Consider the following 19,523-nt stretch of genomic DNA (forward strand, 5'->3'; position numbering starts at 1 on the left):
AACAAGACTGGTCTTTAACACTAGCACGGGGCCCTAAACCGCAATCTGATGGGAGTAACAGGCTGGAGGCCCCTGATAAGATGATTATGCTGTCATTTATCATTTTCAGACAATAGAAGTTAGAAAAACATGTCCAATAATAAATGACTAGCATCTTTTAAACTGTTTAGAGTTTAATCTCATTTAAAATAATTAAAGTTAATTTATTTATAAAGCACATTTAAAATCAGCCACAAGACGAAGCAAAGTGCTGTACATAAGACAACGTTAAAAAAAAGACACAAAAATAAGCCAAGAGAAACGACTGAATACAATTAAAAATGAAGCAGTAGAAAAGACTATTAAAATAATATTAAAAGGCCAAGTTAAATAGATTCGTTTTTAGTAGTGGTTTAAAAATAGACAGTGATGGAGCCACTCTAATCACAAGGGGCAAAAAATATACAGTAATAAATATACAGCTATGGGGATAAAATTGAGACGACTTCGCAATTCTTGGTTTCTCTGGATTTATCATTTACAGTTATGCATTTGAGTAAACTAATATATATATATATATATATATATATATATATATATATATATATATATATATATATATATATATATATATATATATATATATAGCCACTACACTAATGTGTTTACAACTTTTTTTTTGCATAAGTCATGTCGAGCTTTATTGTCATTGTGATACATTTGTGGACACAGAGGAATGAAATGATGTGTCTCACAGGACAACGGTGCAACATAAATTAATCATAAATGCAAACACAACACTGGACATAAGAGCTATTTAAAAAAATATATATATATATATACTATTAGATACTTCACTATACTTTATTCATTCACCTTTTTTCCAAGTCCCTTTATTAATCTGGGTGTGGTTAATGTGGTATAGGGGAACTATGTAAGCTAAACTTTTTGTAGTGTATGTGTGCGAATGAGTGTGTATGGGTGTTTCCCAGTGATGAGTTGCAGCTGGAAGGGCATCCGCTGCATAAAACATATCGTGAATAAGTTTGCGGTTCAATTGGCTGTGGCGACCCCTGAGTAACAAAGGAACTAAGTCGAAGGAAAATGAAAGAATGAATATTTAAATGACATTTTCAACCCAACAGATAGGTTTGTCTATATTTAACCCGATGTTGGGTTAAAACAACTCATTATTTTTAGAGTGCAGAATGTTTAGCTGACTAAGCTTTTCTAAAAGACTGAGTGGACATTTCATTTCAATAGGTTTAGAAATTTAATGTAATCTTGGATATTTATACAGTTCATAATGTAAAGACTGTGAGACTCAAAGCCTCGATTCAATGGACGTCTTCTTTAATGTATATAATTAATAACTCAGGAAAATGCTCAATGACTTGACAATAATCAGTTTTGCTTTGTTTGTATGAATAACAATCATTCTCACTTGAAATGTTCATTCAAGCCAAAGTGGGTGACACTTTGGCTCAGTGGTTACCACTTCCACCTCACAGCAAGAAAGTTGTTGATTCGAGTCCCGGCTGGGCCAGTTGGCATTCCTCTGTGCAGTTTGCTTTGAGATTGTATGCTAATATCTGTTATTCTGGTTAGTTATCCAATTTTTTTCTAAACAAATTTTTAAATGACTTTTTTGATTAGAAATTTGGAAGAAATGGTGCCAGACCATTAATAAACAAAACAAATACGAGAACATTTTAATGAAATCCATGTTGTCAAGTATTATCTCAATTGTTTTCAGTAGCTGTAATGTATATTTAATAAGCTGACTGACTGAAAATATATGCAAAGTCAAGCAGGATTGAGTCTGCATATTTATATATTGGACAGAAAAACATCGTAACGTACCACGAGCATCAATATGAAACAGAAACACTTTAACTATCCCTAAAATATTAAATATTCTTTAAAGGAAATTGGTAAGAAGTTACATTAAATATGAATGACAAGAGTTTCTAACACACATAACAAGTTACTTGCCTTGGCTGATATGATAAAACAGATAAAAACGTCATAAACGGATAAAAAAACTAAAACAAATAATAAAACATAAAACAACAGCCTTCATAAACATAAACTACATTCATAAAAATAGTTAAAATCAACTGTTACCTGCATATAATAATGTAATTTGGACAGCGCGATTTCAGGTGCTACTCAGTGACATAAGGGTCCTCAGTAGTATTGAAGTGATAAGCAAGCGGCAACGGAACAGAAAAACAGCGAGACTGGTTTCAAAATAAAAGTCCCACACACTCTAGTCTAGTGTTACCACACGCTCTAGTAACTCGATTTCTCAACCACTAGATGACAGAAAAGACCACGCCATTTTCTTGTTTACCTGCATCTTTTTGGACAGATGTGTTGCATCTTTGTCATAGATAAAAAATTACTAGCATACATTACACAGCACAAACTGACTGTACTAACAATAATTTAGCTAGTCCAAATCAGCGTGGCATATTGTTGTCATAATCCTGACCGATTTAGAAAAAGAATATGCCAAAATCGTTTGGTGTATACTGTTGTTAAACTAGTGTATGCTATGTAACCTAAGTACCCCAAACATTTTTATGAATGACGAAGAGCCAACCCATAATAGAATGCAAGCAAACAAGAAAATGGCTTTTCTTGTCATCTAGAGCAAACCACAATGTTTTACATGTCAGCAAGATGTTTTTAATTATTTAAAATATAGTAAAAATTTAATAGGATCATATGTAAACCTATTTTAAGAAATACCGGTCAGAATTCTGTGCTGTTTAATTTTGACATATTTACAGCTTTGAGTTGTATTGAAGGACAGCTTTGAATTGAATCACAGGAATAAATTACATTTAAATATGTTCACTTACTTATTCAAATATTTTACCATATTAAAGTCGATAGTGTTCTGACAAAAAAAAAAATAAAAAATAAAATAATAATAATGTTTAACTTAAAAAGTTAAATGTTAAAGTGTAAAGATATACTTTATTTTCATTTTCCTTCAGCTTACTAACTTTATTCATCAGAGGTCGCCACAGCGGAATGAACCGCCAACTTATCCAGCATAAGTTTTACACAGCGGATGCCCTTCCAGCTGCTACCCATCACTGGGAAACACCCATACACACACACACACACACACACACACACACACACACACACACACACACACACACACACACACACACACACACACACACACTATGGCCAATTTAGTTTATGCAATTCACCTATAGCGCATGTCTTTGGGGGAAACTGGAGCACACATGCAAACACGCAAAGAACAAGCAAACTCCACACAAAAATGGCAACTGACCCAGCCAGAACTCAAATCAGCGATCTTCTTGCTGTGATGCAACAGTGCTAACCACTGCCATCACGTCACCTGTAAAGATATGCTTTTAACATTAAAAGTTGACGGAGCAGACATTGAGGTCCCATAATGTAATTCAAAAGAGTAAACAAACAGTAAACACTCACAAATCACGAAATACAAAGCATTTTTATTTAATTAATTTATAAATATATACAAAATTATGAAAATGTGTGAGAAATAAAGCTCTAAGACTGAGCGTGTCTTAGGTTTCACTAGCAGGCCATTGTGTCTTTGTGTCACTGAGAAGCTAATGGAGCGTGCTAATTTAATCCCATGTGACACAAAGAGGCCCTGGAGCTCCCTGCGGTTCAAGAGACGGCCCTGTTGCTTTTGGTATTGCGGGGCCCCTTCGACCACACGTCGTAGCTCACTCTCGCACATACCTCAGCCCTGGGCTTTCGGGGTACTTAAGACTATAACTTCTCAGACCCTGTTTCCCCAAACACATCAGGTCAGCCTAAATGGAGATCAGGTTTGGTAGATTGATGATCACATTTTATTAGCATGTAGAAAGCCGCTCGGGAAATGAAGTCCTCATGCAGTGGAGCTACATTGGATTGCAATGCAATCATGTTAAGTTCTTTTAAGAGTCATAAACAATTCTGTCATGGGTTGTCTTCAGCTGTCTTCAGTATGGTGCTGTACTTGTTACAGTCTTCAGTGGCACATGGTTTAGCAATAAAATAATCTCATTATTGCTATTTCAGAAGTCAAGTTTATTTCAATTGGTTTATTTTCTTTTAAATTCCAATATTTAAATAGCTAACATTAAAAGTGTAGTCCTAAAAAAGGTGTAATTTCAATTTTTGTTTTAATAATTATACAATAGTTTAGGCTCTCTTTGAAGGTTCATGTGTACTGTATTACTGCATATGTTATAAACAAGTGCAGCCTTGCATAATTTTTAATGGTATGTATATATTAAACATGTATATTATTTAAAGCGTTAATATATCTATATATCTATATCTATCTATATAAAAATATAAATGATAATATTAGGTAGTGCTGTTGCCTCAAAGCAAGGTCACTGGGTCGATCCTCGGCTCAGTTGGCGTCTCTGTGTGGAGTTTGCATGTTCTCCCTGCATTCAAGTGGGTTTCCTCTGGGTGCTCTGGTTCAGAGACATGCGGTACAGGTGAGTTGGGTAGGCTAAGTTGTCCATAGTGTATGAGTGTGTGTGAATGAGTTTTGTGGATGTTTACCAGAGATGGGTTGCTGCTGGAAGGGCATCCGCTGCGTAAAAACGTGCTGGATAAGTTGGCGGTTCATTCCACTGTGGCGACCCCAAATTAATAAAGCCGACAAGAAAATGAATAAATGTAGTTACCTGTTGGAAACACTCTTTTCCTCTCCATATGCACCAGACACTTAATTATAACTCCATGTTACTGGGATAACACTGCAATCCTAACTGTGCTTCACACAGTTCAGGCTTGACAAACTAGATGTAGGTGAGACACACTCTTTCCTCTTTATCTCTATATTCACCAGACACTCTCCTACAAATAAATAATAATTAAAAACATTCACTTGTCAAGACATCTATATATTGCGGCTCTCTTTTGATTTGATATGCCTCCATCTTCATTTGTAAGTCGCTTTGGATAAAAGTGTCTGCTGAACGAGTAAATGTAATTCTCTTTTCAGCGCTCAAGGTCAGGAAGACACTCTTTTTAATTGTTATAAAATGGAACATTAATGCAAAATGTTATTAAAAAGGCTATGCTTTATTGTAAAGTGCATTTAATTATAATTAGAGAACATCAGTCCATGTTGACTCCAGGTAAGACGTATAGAAACATCACATCAGCTGATAAAAATGTCATATTGAAACGTATACATTCAGAGCACCATTTTATGAAGCCATGAAACCCCAAAGTCTCCATTTCTGACTGCTGATAAATGCTGATAAATATAGCCTGTGGTGTGTGTGTCTGTCTGTCCGTGCTCAGAGAGCGAACACGGGCTGCATGGCATGTGTTGGCGGGCTCCTCGTGTGTATGATGGCGGGCAGAGATCGAGTGCTGATGGAGCTGCTGAACGGAGGATCACAGATACAGTGTTTACAGTCCTCCCATCTCACCCTGTGCTTCACCCTGCTGTCCACCATTGGAGATTTGGCCACTTTATAGAGGAACACGTCATAGTGCACTGGAGGGCTGTTCTTGGGCAAGACTTTGGCGCTTTTGGGGAGGTGAAGCTCCACGTCGATTGTCATTCGTCCCTGTTAAGAGAAGAGATGCACATACAGGTGCACAAGGCACATTTTTATTGGCAATTGAGTAATGTCAGAGTGTGTCTCAATCTCAGGCTGCGTCAGATAAACAGCACAGTGACAGACATAAAGGATGCAGATCTCACATAACGTTTGTGAGAAACACTACAGTAAGAACTTCCCCAATGATATTTTGATTGTGGAGTTGCAACGATGAGTAACACACAAGTTCATGGACACACACTGCATGGCAAATGTCAGGATACAAGCTTTTCTGCTGTATGGATATCCGTTATGTTAATGTACAAAATAAACCTGATTTATCGTCCACAAACTGGGATTGAAGCGTCTTCGTTTATAATTATACTGATATGCGGCTGTGGTGATAAAGACGGTAAAATCGCTGTAATTCATTACAAACATGCACTGTTTTAAAAACGTTTTAAACTTGTTAAACTCATTCTTAATCACATTTGATGATGATTGATGATCACAGAGAGCTGAACAGATCTTTTAATCCCAGTTGCTTTTGCACGTCCTGTCTTGTGGATATGATTATACACGTTACTACAGACATGCTAATACACGACTGTCAATCACTTCGGTGGGCGGTAAAAACCCCACTCCTATACGTCAAGTTGTGGTGGGTCTCAAAATGGGAGGGATTTGTATTATATTTTAATGTCAGGAAATAAAAAAAGAGACTTATTTGGGCCCTTTCATACACCCGGCGCAATGCGGCGCAACTGAAAGTTAACTCTAATCATTTGAAAAGAGTTTTGAACTCAGTGTTGAAGGTAATGAGGTATTTAAATACCTCATTACTTCAACTTAAATGGAGTAAGTTTACAGTAAGTACTCATATTGATTGTTTTTTTAACTCAAATTGTTTGTAGCAATCGGTTTCCCCAAACGGTTTAAGTTACCTTAACTTATTGAGTTTTACAGTACTCAGTTGATTGGAATTCTCTTCATTTATCGTGTTTTACTGAGCTCAAATTGCTTCGTTTACTCAAATGGATTAAGTTCACAGTTCTCATTTGGATTAGTTTTTGAACTTAAATGGTTTGTTGTAATCGGTTTTCTCAAATGGTTTGAGTTACCTTAACTTCTTGGGATTTACAGTGTAGGATTACCAACTGAAGTGCTATACACTAAAAAAAAATTAAACGTTTCATTGGATATACTTTTCTAAAGTTAAGTAGTTGTAAACAATTTATTTGGGCTGAATTTAAACAAACAAATTAGGTTGAACATTACTACATTTAATTAGCTTGTTTAAATTCAACCCGTTCACTGTAAAAACCAACAGTCAACTTGATGAAATGAGTGCAGTCAACTCAAAATTTACTAAAAGTTAACTCTACTCATTTGAAGAGAGTTTTAAACTCAGTGTTGAAGGTAATGAGTTAATTAAATACCTCATTACTTCAACTTAAATAGAGTAAGTTCACAGTACCCGTACAAACAAAGTTGAACATTACTAAATTTAATTTGTTAGTTAAATTTTAATAAATTGTTTGCAACAATTTAGCAGAAATAATTGTTCTTTCTGTTTATTGTCTCGTTATCATTAGTAATGTTTATTTATTTAGTATTGATCTGGATTTCATGTTTTAATTGGTGATACTACATAATACTTAAGTTAAATGGATAATTTACTTTGCATTTTAGTACATTAGCTCACTTTTAGGACATTGTATGGGTATTTAGGACCATGTGATATTTCAGTTTTTCTTTTTTAATAAATCTGCAATGATGTCAACAATTCTGTGTTTTTTTGTCAATATGGGGTGCTGTGTGTACATTAATGGGGGAAAATGAACTTAACGATGTTAGCACATGGCTGCAATATTCTGTAACAAAGAGTGAAAAGATAAGGGGATCTGAATGCTTTCCATACCCACTTTAAATAATGATGTCTAGATGGATTATATATTACATTAGCAATGTAATGTAATGCAATATGTAATGTAACGTGTGTATTTATTAGTGAATAATAATAATTAAAATAAATTAGTGATTAATTAGTTATTTTTTTATATCAATTTGTATTTTAAAGTTGAAATGCGACCAAGAAAAGTCCCTCTTTCATGTTGTTTCCAGTTCTCACCGGTGTCTTCAGCTGCACCTGCTCCTTCAGACCTCACGTGTGTTCAGCATCAAAAGGACGTGCCAAACTCAGCAGGACAAACACACTCGGAGGAAAAGCGGTGTGTGGGAGTATTTTTAGTGTTTGGACCATAATCTATGAGCCCATTTCCATTATAAAGGCTTCTCAGCCCACATTCCAAAGGCCTCATTAATAATCTTAAGCAGTCCTTATTAGTTCAGCATGTTCTGATGAACCCACACAATCTAAATCCCCAAAACCAGTGTGTGTGTGTGGCTGAGCTCGGTCTGAGAGCTGTATGTCATCGTGTGACTGATGAAAAAGCTGTGATTCTGCATGTGTTTGCTAATGTTGGCGGAGGTGATTTCTCACACACCTCTCTCTCATACAACCTCATTATGTGCCAGCTGGAAATCTGCTTTCGTCTCATTTGGGTCGAGCTTTCTAGGCATTAGAGAAAAGGAAAATGAGCATTTCCAAAGCATGCTGCATATGATGAATCAGACTTTTGATTCTTTACAGTATATGCATTTGGAGACTTATGCTACTGTAAGCTTATACAGCTGAAGTCAAAATTAGTGAGTTTTTTTTCTTTTTTTAGATATTTCCCAAATGATGTTTAACAGAGCAAAAAACATTTCACAGTGTTTCCGATAATATTTTTTTCTTCCAGAGAAAGTTTTATTTGTTTTATTTCAGCTAGAATAAAAGCAGTTTTTAATTTTTAAAAAACAATTAAAAATAAAATTTTAAAACAATATTATTAGCCTCTTTAAGCAATATTTTTTTCCATTGTCAACAGCAGGGATCCTCAACCTGCAGTAATGGGCCTCAGCGATCCTACAGGTAGGCTGCTTAAAATAAAATGAGCTTAAAATGAACTCTTAATATAATACTATAATTTTTGGATTTCATTATTAATATGCTATCATAAAAATGAGTGAACTAATACACTTTCTCCTGTTTTCTGGTTTATTACTTCCAACTCGGCACAAAAACACCCTCATGACTTCTTGTACACATAAGTCTGTTCATTCACAAACTATGCGTGAAGTGAAAGTGAAAGTCTCTCTGTGTATTTTTGTGTGAACTATTTATTATATCCACATAGTTGTCCAAACTAATGTCCTGTGAGTGATTTATGATGGATGCACACATCTAGCGTGGCTCAATGGTGTTTCTGCCATAGAATGCTAAATAAACTTGCACATGAGCTGCAACAGATGTATAATACAAATATTATAAAAATTTATAAAAGTTTAAATGAACATTTTATACAAACGTTTTAGAGAAAATGTCGGGCAGATAGGCCTTCATATATTGATCGGAGAAAAAATTGGGCCCCGAAGTAAAGAAAGTTGACAACCCCTGGTTTACAGAACAAGCCACTGTTATTCAAGAACTTGCCTAATCACTTTAACTTGCCTAGTTAACCTAGATGATTATAAGTTTAAGCTGAATACTGGTATCTTAAAAAATATCTAGTAAAATTTTTTGTGTTTTGTTGTCATCATGGCAAAAATTAAAGAAATCAGTTATTAAAAATTAATGATGTTTAGAAATGTGTTGAAAAAAATATTCTTTCCATTAAAAAGAAATTAGGAAAAAAATATTCATGTGGGCTAATTGAGTTTGTGTATAAAATTTCCTGTTGCCAAATGTGGTGAAAATCCTACACTGCAAAAAATGCTTTTCTTACTTAGATTTTTTGTCTTTTTTCTAGTCCAAATATCTAAAAGTTCCTAAATCAAGAAGAATTTTCTAAACAAGCAAAACATATTGTCTTGTTTTGAGAAATATTATGCCAATATTAAGTTAGTTTTTCCTTAAAACAAGCAAAATATTCTGCCAATGGGGTAAGCAAAATAATCTTATGTCAAAAGAAAAAACAAGATTAATTTGCTTAGCCCATTGGCAGAATATTTTGCTTGTTTTAAGGAAAAACTGACTTAATATTGGCATAATATTTCTCAAAACAAGACAATATGTTTTGCTTGTCTAAAAAATGCTTCTTGATATAAGAAACTTTAGATATTTAGACTAGAAACAAGACAAAAAATCTAAGCAAGAAAAGCATTTTTTGCAATGCACACAACGATAATAGTTTGATTTAGGCATTTAAATGTCTGTACTGCACTTCAGTAATGCGACTAAAATCAGGATACTCCACATGTCTTAATCTGATTTCAGTTTGAATATAACTTTAGTCAATATGGCGAATGAAGCCTCGCCATCAAGTACAGGAGCCAATCAGCGATCGATATAGACTGAGGATTCTCCGGTGAAGAGGCTTGAACCAGATGTGAGTTTCTGCAGATTTTGTGTGACTCGAATGTTTAGAAATGAAACTTAAGAGAGTTTTTGTTCAGTTGTATTGGTGATTCCTATTATAAAATGTAATCGTAAGGTTGGCTAGCAATTTTGGAGAATTTGATGTTTTCCCATTGAAACAAAATGCCTGAGCATACTGCCTGAGAGGCGTTTCAAAGATGGCCACTGAGTGAAATGACTTGCCTTGAAGGAGCTTCGAGTAAATGCACACTTAACCTGACATTGGCGAATGAGTTGTTTTTAATATTTTTGCCTCTCAGACGTGTTCTTGGAGCTTTGTATGATTACAGTTGAACCACTTTGAAGTCACACAGAATGCTTTTAGCTCTCAGATTGCATCTAAAATATCTTAATTTGTGTTTTGAAAATGAATAAAGGTCTCAGGATTGAAACAACATGAGAGTGAGTAATGAATAATGTTTTTTTATTATTTTGTGGTGAACTAACCCTTTAAGTGTCCAGATTTTGAGCTAATTTTTATGTAAATGAGGCTTGTGTTTATTCGTGTATGTTGTTCCATTTGACATTTGCATGAGGATCAACACAGCTTAAAGAGCAAGTGAAGGGGTGGGGAGCGATGAAAAATGAGAGCGAGAGAAAAGAAAGAATGCTGGACAAAGAGAGCGAGATGGTGAGATCGAGCTGGTTCTGGTTCAACAAAAACCTGAGCGCCTGTGGACATTCGGACTGTGTCATTTGTCTCAGTGTCGAAGAGAAAGAGTCACCTCAGGATATATTTTCAGTGTGGAGCATGCGCTTTTAAATAGATAGTTTACCCAAAATGAACGTTTCTTCATCATTTAAAATTAAGTTTCTTTTCATTTTTATCTCAAAAGAAGACATTTTGATGAATGTTTATGTAGCACGCACAGTTAAAGGGATAATTCACCCAAAAATGAACATTTTGTCATCATTTAAACACAAGTTTTTTTTTTTTCATCTCAAAAGAAGATATTTTGAGGAATGTTGATGTAGCACATGCATTTAAATGGATAGTTCACTCAAAGTATACATTTATCATTTAAACATGTTTCTTTTCTTTTTTGATCTTAAAAGAAGATATTTTGAGGAATGTTGATGTAGCACACACTTTTAAAGGGATAATTTACCAAAAATAAACTTTGTCATCATTTAAACTTGTTTCTTTTCTTTTTCATTCCAAAAGAAGATATTTTGATAAATGTTGATGTAGCACACACTTTTAAATAAGTAGTTCACCCAAAAAAATTAACATTCTGTCACCATTCAAACTTAAGTTTCCTTTTTCATCTCAAAAGAGGATATTTTGATGAATGTTGATGTAGCACACACATTTAAAGGGACAATTTACCCAAATATGAACGTTTTGTCATCATGTAAACATAAGTTTATACTTTTTCATCTCAAAAGAAGATATCTTGAGAGATGTTGGTGTGGCACACGCTTTTAAATAGATAGTTCACCCAAAGTTGAACATTCCTTTTCTTTTTTCCATCTCAAAAGAAGATATTTTGATGAATGTTGATGTAGCACTGCTTTTATAGAGGTAGTTCACCCAAACAAAATTAACATTCTGTCACCATTTTAACTTCAGTGTCCTTCATGATTTAAAAAAAGATACTTAGATGCTACAGTACCTTTTCTAACATCTTATGTTAAAATTAAATAGGCACTGATACATTTATAGCACACAAAATAACATTAGATGATGTCAGGTTCCAAATAATTTTTTTCTTGCATTAAAACATTCCTCATCCTCATTTTCCTTCGGCGTAGTCCCTTATTTACCAGGGGTCGCCACAGCGGAATGAACAACCAACTATTCCGGCATCTGTTTTACGAAGCAGATGACATCCTTCCAGCTGCAACCTAGTACTGGGAAACACCCATACATTCTCACATTCACACACTACAGACAATTTTGTTTACCCAATTTACTTATATCACACAACTTTGAACTGTAGTAGAAATCAGAGCACCCTGATGAAACCCTCGCAAACACACGCAGAACATGCAAACTCTATACAGAAATGCCAACTGGCCCAGCTGGCATTTGAGCCAGCAACCCTCTTGCTGTGAGGCGACAGTGCTAACCACTGAGCTACCATGCCACCTCATTAAAACATACTAGTTGAAACATAATATGAGTCGAAGATATTTTGAGGAGGAATTTTGGGAATTTTATTTTTTCAGTCATAATTCAAACTGCAAATAATCTTTTTTTGTAAAATAAAATATATAATGCATATAATCAAGCAAATTATGTATGAATATATTGATTGTTACATACAAATGTGCGAGTTTACTGACACCATGGAGCCGTGGTGATTATAGCGGTTAAGAATTACATAGTGATTTCACTTTGTTTATTACAAACATGCTTCATTTTAAACATGTTTTAAACTTATAAAATTTTAAAATCATAGAGTTGTAACAAATATTTAAATTCTAATTTATTTCCGAAAAAATGTTCTTTGGACTTTTGTTTACATGTCATTATTATAGAAACAGTGTCTGTCAATCAATCTGAGGGTGGGAATAACCGCACTCCGGCTCAAAATCAATGGTATTTGGATTCCTATTTTAAAGTCAGGAATTTTTTAAAACAAGACTTGCTGGGTTTATATCACTCCAGTATGACTGTGTACTGTACACACTATACCTTCAGTTGAGACCAGAAGTTTGTATACATCTAAAAAAAAGAAACATAACCATTTTGAAAAAAATGTCTGACGGTAAATCATACTAAATGTTTACTATTTTAGGTCTGTTAGGATTACCCAAATTATTTACATTTGCTTAATGCCAGAATAACGAGATTTTTTTAAAAATTAATTTCTAGAGAGTCAAAAGTTTACATACATTTCCTTGGTATTTTTTTCAGCTTTGCTTTTAAACTGTATAACTTTGGTCAAATGTTTTGGGTGTCCTTCCACAAGCTTCTCACAATAGTTTGAAGGAATTTTGGCCCATTCCTTCTAACAGAATTGGGGTAACTAAGTCAGATTTGTAGGCTGTCTTGCTCGAACAAGCCTTTTCAACTCTGCCCACAAATTTTCTATAGGATTGAGATCAGGGCTTTGTGATGGCCACTCCAAAACTCACTCTGTTATCTTTAAAGCACATTTTAACTAATCTGGTAGTATGCTTAGGGTCATGGTCTCTTTGGAAGACCCATTTGTGGCCAAGTTTTAATTTCCTGGCTGATGTCTTGAGATGTTGCTTCAGTATTTCTATATAATGTTCTTTCTTCATGATGCCATCTATGCTGTGCAGTGGATCAGTCCCTCCTGCAGCAAAACAGCCTCACAACATGATGCTGCCGCCCCCATATTTCACACTTGGGATGGTGTTCCTAGGCTTGTAAGCTTTCCTCTTTGTCCTCCAAATGTAATACTAGTTATTATGGCTAAACAGTTCAGTCTTAGTTCCACCAGACCACAGGACATGTCTAAAGAAATTAGTCTTTTTCCCAGTGTAATTTAGCAAATTGTAATCTGGCTCTTTTCTTGATTCTGGCTTGTTTATTTTCCCATGTTGTCACACAAGGAAGCAGTGTGTTTGAGGTTTTCCTTAAATACTATTCTACAGCTGTGCCTTCAATTAACTCAAATGTTGTCAATTAGCCAATGAGAAACTTCCAAAACCTTGACACCATCATCTGAGCTTTTTCAGATGCATAATACTCTTATTGTGTGTAAACTTGACTTTCTAGGAAAGTTATAACAATTTCTCAAAAAATATCTCTCTAATTATTCTGCTATTAAGCATAACAGAAACACATTTGATAATCCTAACTTACCTAAAAGAGAAAACGTTTAGTCTCATTAACATCTGACTTTTTTTTTTTAAATGGTCGTGTGCCTTTTTATACAGTGTATGTAAACTTCTGGTTTCAACTGCACATACAGTTCTGTCCAAACAGCTTACAAAAGTTGATTTTCATCATAGTTGCCCTTTAAAACTAGTACTGCAAAGGAAGTCTTTTTATTTGAACTGCAAAAACAATATTAAAATCTCAAAAAAGTAAAATATCTTGGTTTGGAACAAGTGTAGAGTGAGTAAACGATGAGGGAATTTTAACATTTTGGTGAACTTTCCCTTTAACTCTCCCTTGTTTTTGAGATTTGTGTATATGCTGTTGTCATGGCAGCAGGCAGGAATCAGATTAGGAAAAAGGCTGTAATAAGTGCAGCCGCCGCCACAAGCTCAGATTTGGCCAGAGCTCTTGAACATTGAAGGAGGAACAAGTTTCACATACTGAGCCACACAGACAATACAGCCACACACTCATGTGATTGTGTTGGTGTGTGTGTATGTGTGTGTCCCTTATCTGATTTCACAGGCATCTGTGTGTGCACTGAAAAGGTACTTATGAAGCTCGGCGTATGAGAGGATGAAGTGCTCCTATTATTCATTATAATACAGATTCACACAAAGACACTAACTGGAGGCCATTCGGTAGTGAAAGCAGAGGATGGGAAACGATGAAATATGAATGGCAAGGCAGTGGTGGAAGGGCATCCACTGCATAAAACATATGCTGAATAAGTTGGCGGTTCGTTCTGCTGTGGCGACCCCTGATTAATAAAGGGACTAAGCTGAAAAGAAAATGAATGAATGAACGACAAGTAAATAAAATGAAATATGACATAATAAAATAAAACCCAAAGATTGTGGGAAAACAGTATAATATACCATACTATACACTGAAAACAACTGATTGATTGCATTTGCAAAGATTTTTTTTTAAGTTAACTGGTTTCAAACAATTTATATTTGCTAAATTCAAACAAATTTAATTGTTTAAATATATAGGCCTAAATAGTTTGCAACCAATTACTTTAAAATAAATTTTAAATCCAATTAATAATCTTTTCAGTGCTATATATATATATATAAATGCCAGCTTATCTCATATGTGTTTCTGCTTTATATTTCTGGCGGTCTATAGTGTGGTTAGTGGATGGAGTCTTTGCTCTGGGGCTGAAATAAACCTCCTCGTCAAAAACTCATAAGAGGAAACCACAATAAAGAACCTGTGATCATTAAATAGAGAAAGGAATCTTGGAGTGTCAGTTTGACGACTGCACAGAAACTCTTATGAGGGATAAGGTTCCTATTCAGTGTAACTATACAGTAGAATAATGAATGTTAAACAAAAATAGCTTTAATTCTTTAATTACTATGTTCCCGGCAAAAACAAACAAACAAACAAAAAAAAAGTGTAAAAACTGTGAAATTTTAAAAGGACTTTGTAAATATTGATGTCATTCAGTGGTATGGTTAATATGATTGCTTTGTTAAAACACAATTAAAAAAAATTAAATAAACAAAAATAGTGTTTCATGTTAATATATTAAATCTAAATCTTTTGATCTCACTGGGCACTTGATCTCAAACTGATTTAAGCTGAGTAATGACATTATTATTGTTTTAGAGTAGGTTTACACATAATTTTTGTCTCATATTTGAAGTTTGCATTACTTTTGTTGTTTTACTATTGAATAATGCAGAGGTGCTTTGGAATGATCTATAGAAATGAAGCTGTTTTGAAATAATCTATTGAAATAATCTAAACCACTATACACAAAGTGCTATATAAATAATATTTCCACAAGACAATGATGCATGTTTTATGTCTGGTATAACATAACACTTCACACTAATGCAAGAACTCCTTGCACCATGTTTAAATCCTCCAAGTGTGGCATGAAAAGCCAAATACCATGGAACAACCAAAAAGGTTCTGGGGGACCCAAAAATGTGGCGAACCTGGCTGGAATTTGCTTATTGTGCTGTGACTATTGCTCAGTGAAGTTGTCAACACAGGCTCATTGTGGATACGTACTCCTGTCTATATTTCTGGAGAGTGCAAATTATGTAACCAGAGGCACGTATGGCTGCATTTAGTCTTTAAACTGAACACTACGGGAATGAACACATGACATTTCTGTTTCTTTTAGCGTTATCAGCTGACGTCTTACCTCCATATGGACGGCTTTCCTGTGGCTACCAGTTTGCCCAGTAGCTCGCCGTGTACACTGATGGACTTTGGACGCGGAGTGGAGTTGACTGCAACAACGGGGTGGTTGCAACAACGAAGTGGTAAAAATCACACAGCGCCGACTGCTTTTCTTTTTCTAGATTGCTTTTGAAAACATTATTGGTTGGGTTTAGGGTCGGGGGTGGGTGGGTCGTAGAGTGCAGAAAGAGAACACACAAGAGAAATTTAATCTTCGTACACAGCAGCACCGATCGGATTTGCAAAAACAAAAACCGCAAGAAGACAAACCCCCAGTTACGTATTCTTCTGTCCACAGAAATGTAGACCTGGGTACATATCCGTAATGAGCCTGGGTTGGAAGTTGTAGGTGATCTTTAAAATGTATGTTTTTTTTTATTTTTGTTTATTTTACCATCCTGATTACACAATAACCCTTGTCTTTTGTATATTATTAGCCTAAATAAACACAACCTTAATAGCCGGGTCCATTCCCTTGAAACATATCCAGGGTGTTTCATTCTATTTGTGTGTGTTATAAGAAAATGCAGTGTGTTTTTAAAAAATTTTTGCATTGTAAGAATTTGCAGCAGGTTTTCGTAAAGGTCCCATGAAATTAAAATAGTTTTTTAGATGTAAGCGTCAGTACTGTTAGTCTGATAGCTAGTGTGCTCCAGAACAGAGACAAAATTCACGTTTAGAAGATATAAAACTGATATAAACATGTAAAGCTTGTAGTTTGTCACTTCTGCTTAAATGGATCAACGGTTTAATTCACGTCAACCCATACTACAGTTTTTCATCACATCACGACCAATCAAATGCTCTCTAGTATCTGACATGCCCCACCCCTATCAAGAAGCTTCACATTTGATGCTCTTGAGCTCAACCACTTTCACTGGCAGAGCTGTGATAAAACAAAACCTTATTGGCTGTTTTTTTAAAGGGGAGGAGCTACTCTATGTCCCATTCTCTCTTTGTGTTTCGGTTGAGATTACGTCAAACATAGAATAAAAATGCCCATTTCAAAGCACTTCACTGGACCTTTGATTTGTTTGCATTGTGAGGATTTGCAACACAGTTGAAGATCTCCGATGAAGATCTTTGCTTAATTTGCTGGTGTTTTTACGAATTGCATGTTTCATGTTAAGCTCTCTCGGCCACCGCACTTACCAGTAAAACTAAATGTGTACATGATTTTGTGTCACCCACCTCATGACAGTCTTCAGCACAGTGTTATCAATGTGAAGGTCTAAACTGATGCAGACTTTAGGGTATTGAACAGGTATCAAAGCCATGCGCAATAATACCAAGCAAAGCGAGAGACAAGAAGTGCCTGAAAGCATCCAGCCGGGGGGAAAAAAACACAGGCTAGGACCACGCAGGGACAAGGATTTAGTGTTAAAAAGGTTTATTTCAACAACTGTCAGATTTCGTTTTCTGCTCGTAGTTTATATTCCCAAAAAAGTACAAAATAAAACAAGTACATCAAAGGATTAGAAATCACATCAGAACAAAGACACATTGTGTTTTTTTCTTTATATCAATCCAAGCATTTTTTCCATATATTTATACATACTCACTGAATTAGTCAGACAAACATCAAAACCTCTCAGTAGCTTTTTTTCTTTTATGACAACGTTTTATATTTTAAACCCCGAATACGACTTTTTTTTTTCTTCTTTTCTTTTTTACAATATACACCAACGCATGCCGTAATTTAGTTAGGCAGGGGTAGGTGTGTTTGTGTGTGTGTGTATATATATTTATATATATCTAAGGACTGGGTCAGGGGTGGGTCGACTACAGGGCAAAAAGACTGCAACAAGGGGGCGGGGCAGGAGGCGGAGTCTGAGTGAGTACGAGGGGCGGGGTTTGAACGTTTTTTTCTCTGTCGTGTGGTGATGTGTGGTGCCACTCGATGCTTTAAGTGATGGTGGACGTGGTGCCGGTGGGTGCTTGTTTTCTGCTCTACATCATGTTGTTCTGCAGCGAGTTTACCTCCGAAGAGTTCTCCTCGCCCAGCACCTTGTGGTTCTCGTGCTTGGGGGTGAGCGAGTTCTGGATGTTCAGCGACTCGTCCTCTTTGGGTGGGGGGGCCTTCACGGGGTCCTCCAGCTTGTTCTGGGCATTAGGATCATCCTGAAGAGTTGTAAAAAAAATATACAGTTAAAATTGCAAAGTGTTTTATGAGCTTTAGGATTTTTATTCATTTATTGTACAAAATCCGATTTTAATAATAATAATGTTGAGTGAAATGAAGTATAATAAAAATATGAATATTATACATTACTTAATAGTATTAGGAAATATTATAAATATTAATGCTATTAAATATTATTTATTCAACATAATACATAGTTTTTAATAAATTAAATAAGTATGATTAATATTATTAACATTATTAATAAATATTACAGATAATAAGTAATAAGTAAAATAAGAATCATTATAATTATTATTATCTATTAATAAATATTATTATTAAATATTATAAATATTAAGGTTATTAAATATTATCTATACAACATAATATGTATAATTAAATATTAACAAAATAAGTATAATTATTATTAACAGTATCTATTAATAAATAGCACAGATAATAAGTAATAATAAGTAAAGATAAGTATGCTTATTATTAATATATTTTACTAAATAGTATTGTTAAATATTATAAATATTAATGCCATTAAATATTATTTATGCCATATAATACATATAATTTATTAATAACTAAAAAATAAGTATGATTACTATTAATATAATCTATTACTAAATAGTATTATTGCATATTATAAATATTATTGCTATTAAATAATATTATACAACATAATAAATATAATTAAATAATATGTAAAATAAGTATAATTATTGTTAACATTATACTATTTAGTAATAGATAATTAAATATTATAAATGTTAATGTTAATAAATATTATTTATACAACATACTACATATAATTTAATAATAAGTAAAAAATAGGTATAATTGTTATTAATATTAGCTATTACTGAATAGTGTTATTAAATATTATAAATACTAATGTTATTAAATATTATTTATACAACATATAGTAAGGATAATGATTAACAATAAGTAAAAATATTAATATTACTATTATTATTATTATTATCTATTACTAAATAGTATTATTGAATATTATAGATATTAATGTTAATAAATATTATTCATACCCCATAATACATATCATTTAATAATAACTAAAATATAAATATGATGATTATTATTAATACAATATATTACCAAATAGTATTACTAAATATTATAAATATTAATGTTATTAAATATTATTTATACAATATAATATAAAATTTAATAAAAAAGTATCATTTACATTATCTACTACTAAATAGTATTACTGAATATTATAAATGTTAATGTTATTAAATATTATTCATACTCCATAATACATATAATTTAATAATAAGTAAAGTATGGTTATTATTAACATCTATTTCTAAATAGTATTATTAAATATTATAAATATTAATGTTA

At 33.8% G+C, this 19,523-nt stretch overlaps 2 protein-coding genes and 2 long non-coding RNA genes across 26 annotated transcripts in view; 1 reads left to right on the forward strand and 3 right to left on the reverse strand.

The window, feature by feature from the left end:
• The window catches only part of ppox (protoporphyrinogen oxidase), an 18,145-nt gene extending 15,970 nt beyond the window's left edge, over positions 1 to 2,175 (reverse strand). The window contains 1 exon segment of the mRNA NM_001039979.2: positions 2,107 to 2,175. The gene's annotated coding sequence lies outside the window, so the exon portion shown is untranslated.
• LOC147840402 (uncharacterized) overlaps positions 1 to 16,198 on the reverse strand; it is a 40,222-nt gene extending 24,024 nt beyond the window's left edge. Inside the window, exon 1 of the long non-coding RNA XR_015512022.1 lies at positions 15,949 to 16,198. This is a non-coding gene — a long non-coding RNA (uncharacterized LOC147840402). The remainder of the gene's footprint in view (positions 1 to 15,948) is intronic.
• LOC147840401 (uncharacterized) overlaps positions 1 to 19,523 on the forward strand; it is a 615,523-nt gene that overhangs the window by 59,974 nt on the left and 536,026 nt on the right. The window lies entirely within an intron of this gene.
• The window catches only part of cspg5a (chondroitin sulfate proteoglycan 5a), a 97,351-nt gene continuing 95,225 nt past the window's right edge, over positions 17,398 to 19,523 (reverse strand). For all 23 annotated transcript variants that reach the window (XM_087287763.1, XM_087287757.1, XM_087287755.1 and 20 more), the window contains one exon: positions 17,398 to 18,145. In XM_087287763.1, coding sequence (XP_087143889.1) covers positions 18,106 to 18,145 — 40 coding nt within the window. In that variant the 3' untranslated portion in view covers positions 17,398 to 18,105. The remainder of the gene's footprint in view (positions 18,146 to 19,523) is intronic.

The sequence above is a fragment of the Danio rerio genome, chromosome 16 (genome assembly GCF_052040795.2).
Source record: "Danio rerio strain M-AB ecotype USA chromosome 16, GRCz13ab, whole genome shotgun sequence".
Lineage (NCBI taxonomy): Eukaryota > Metazoa > Chordata > Actinopteri > Cypriniformes > Danionidae > Danio > Danio rerio.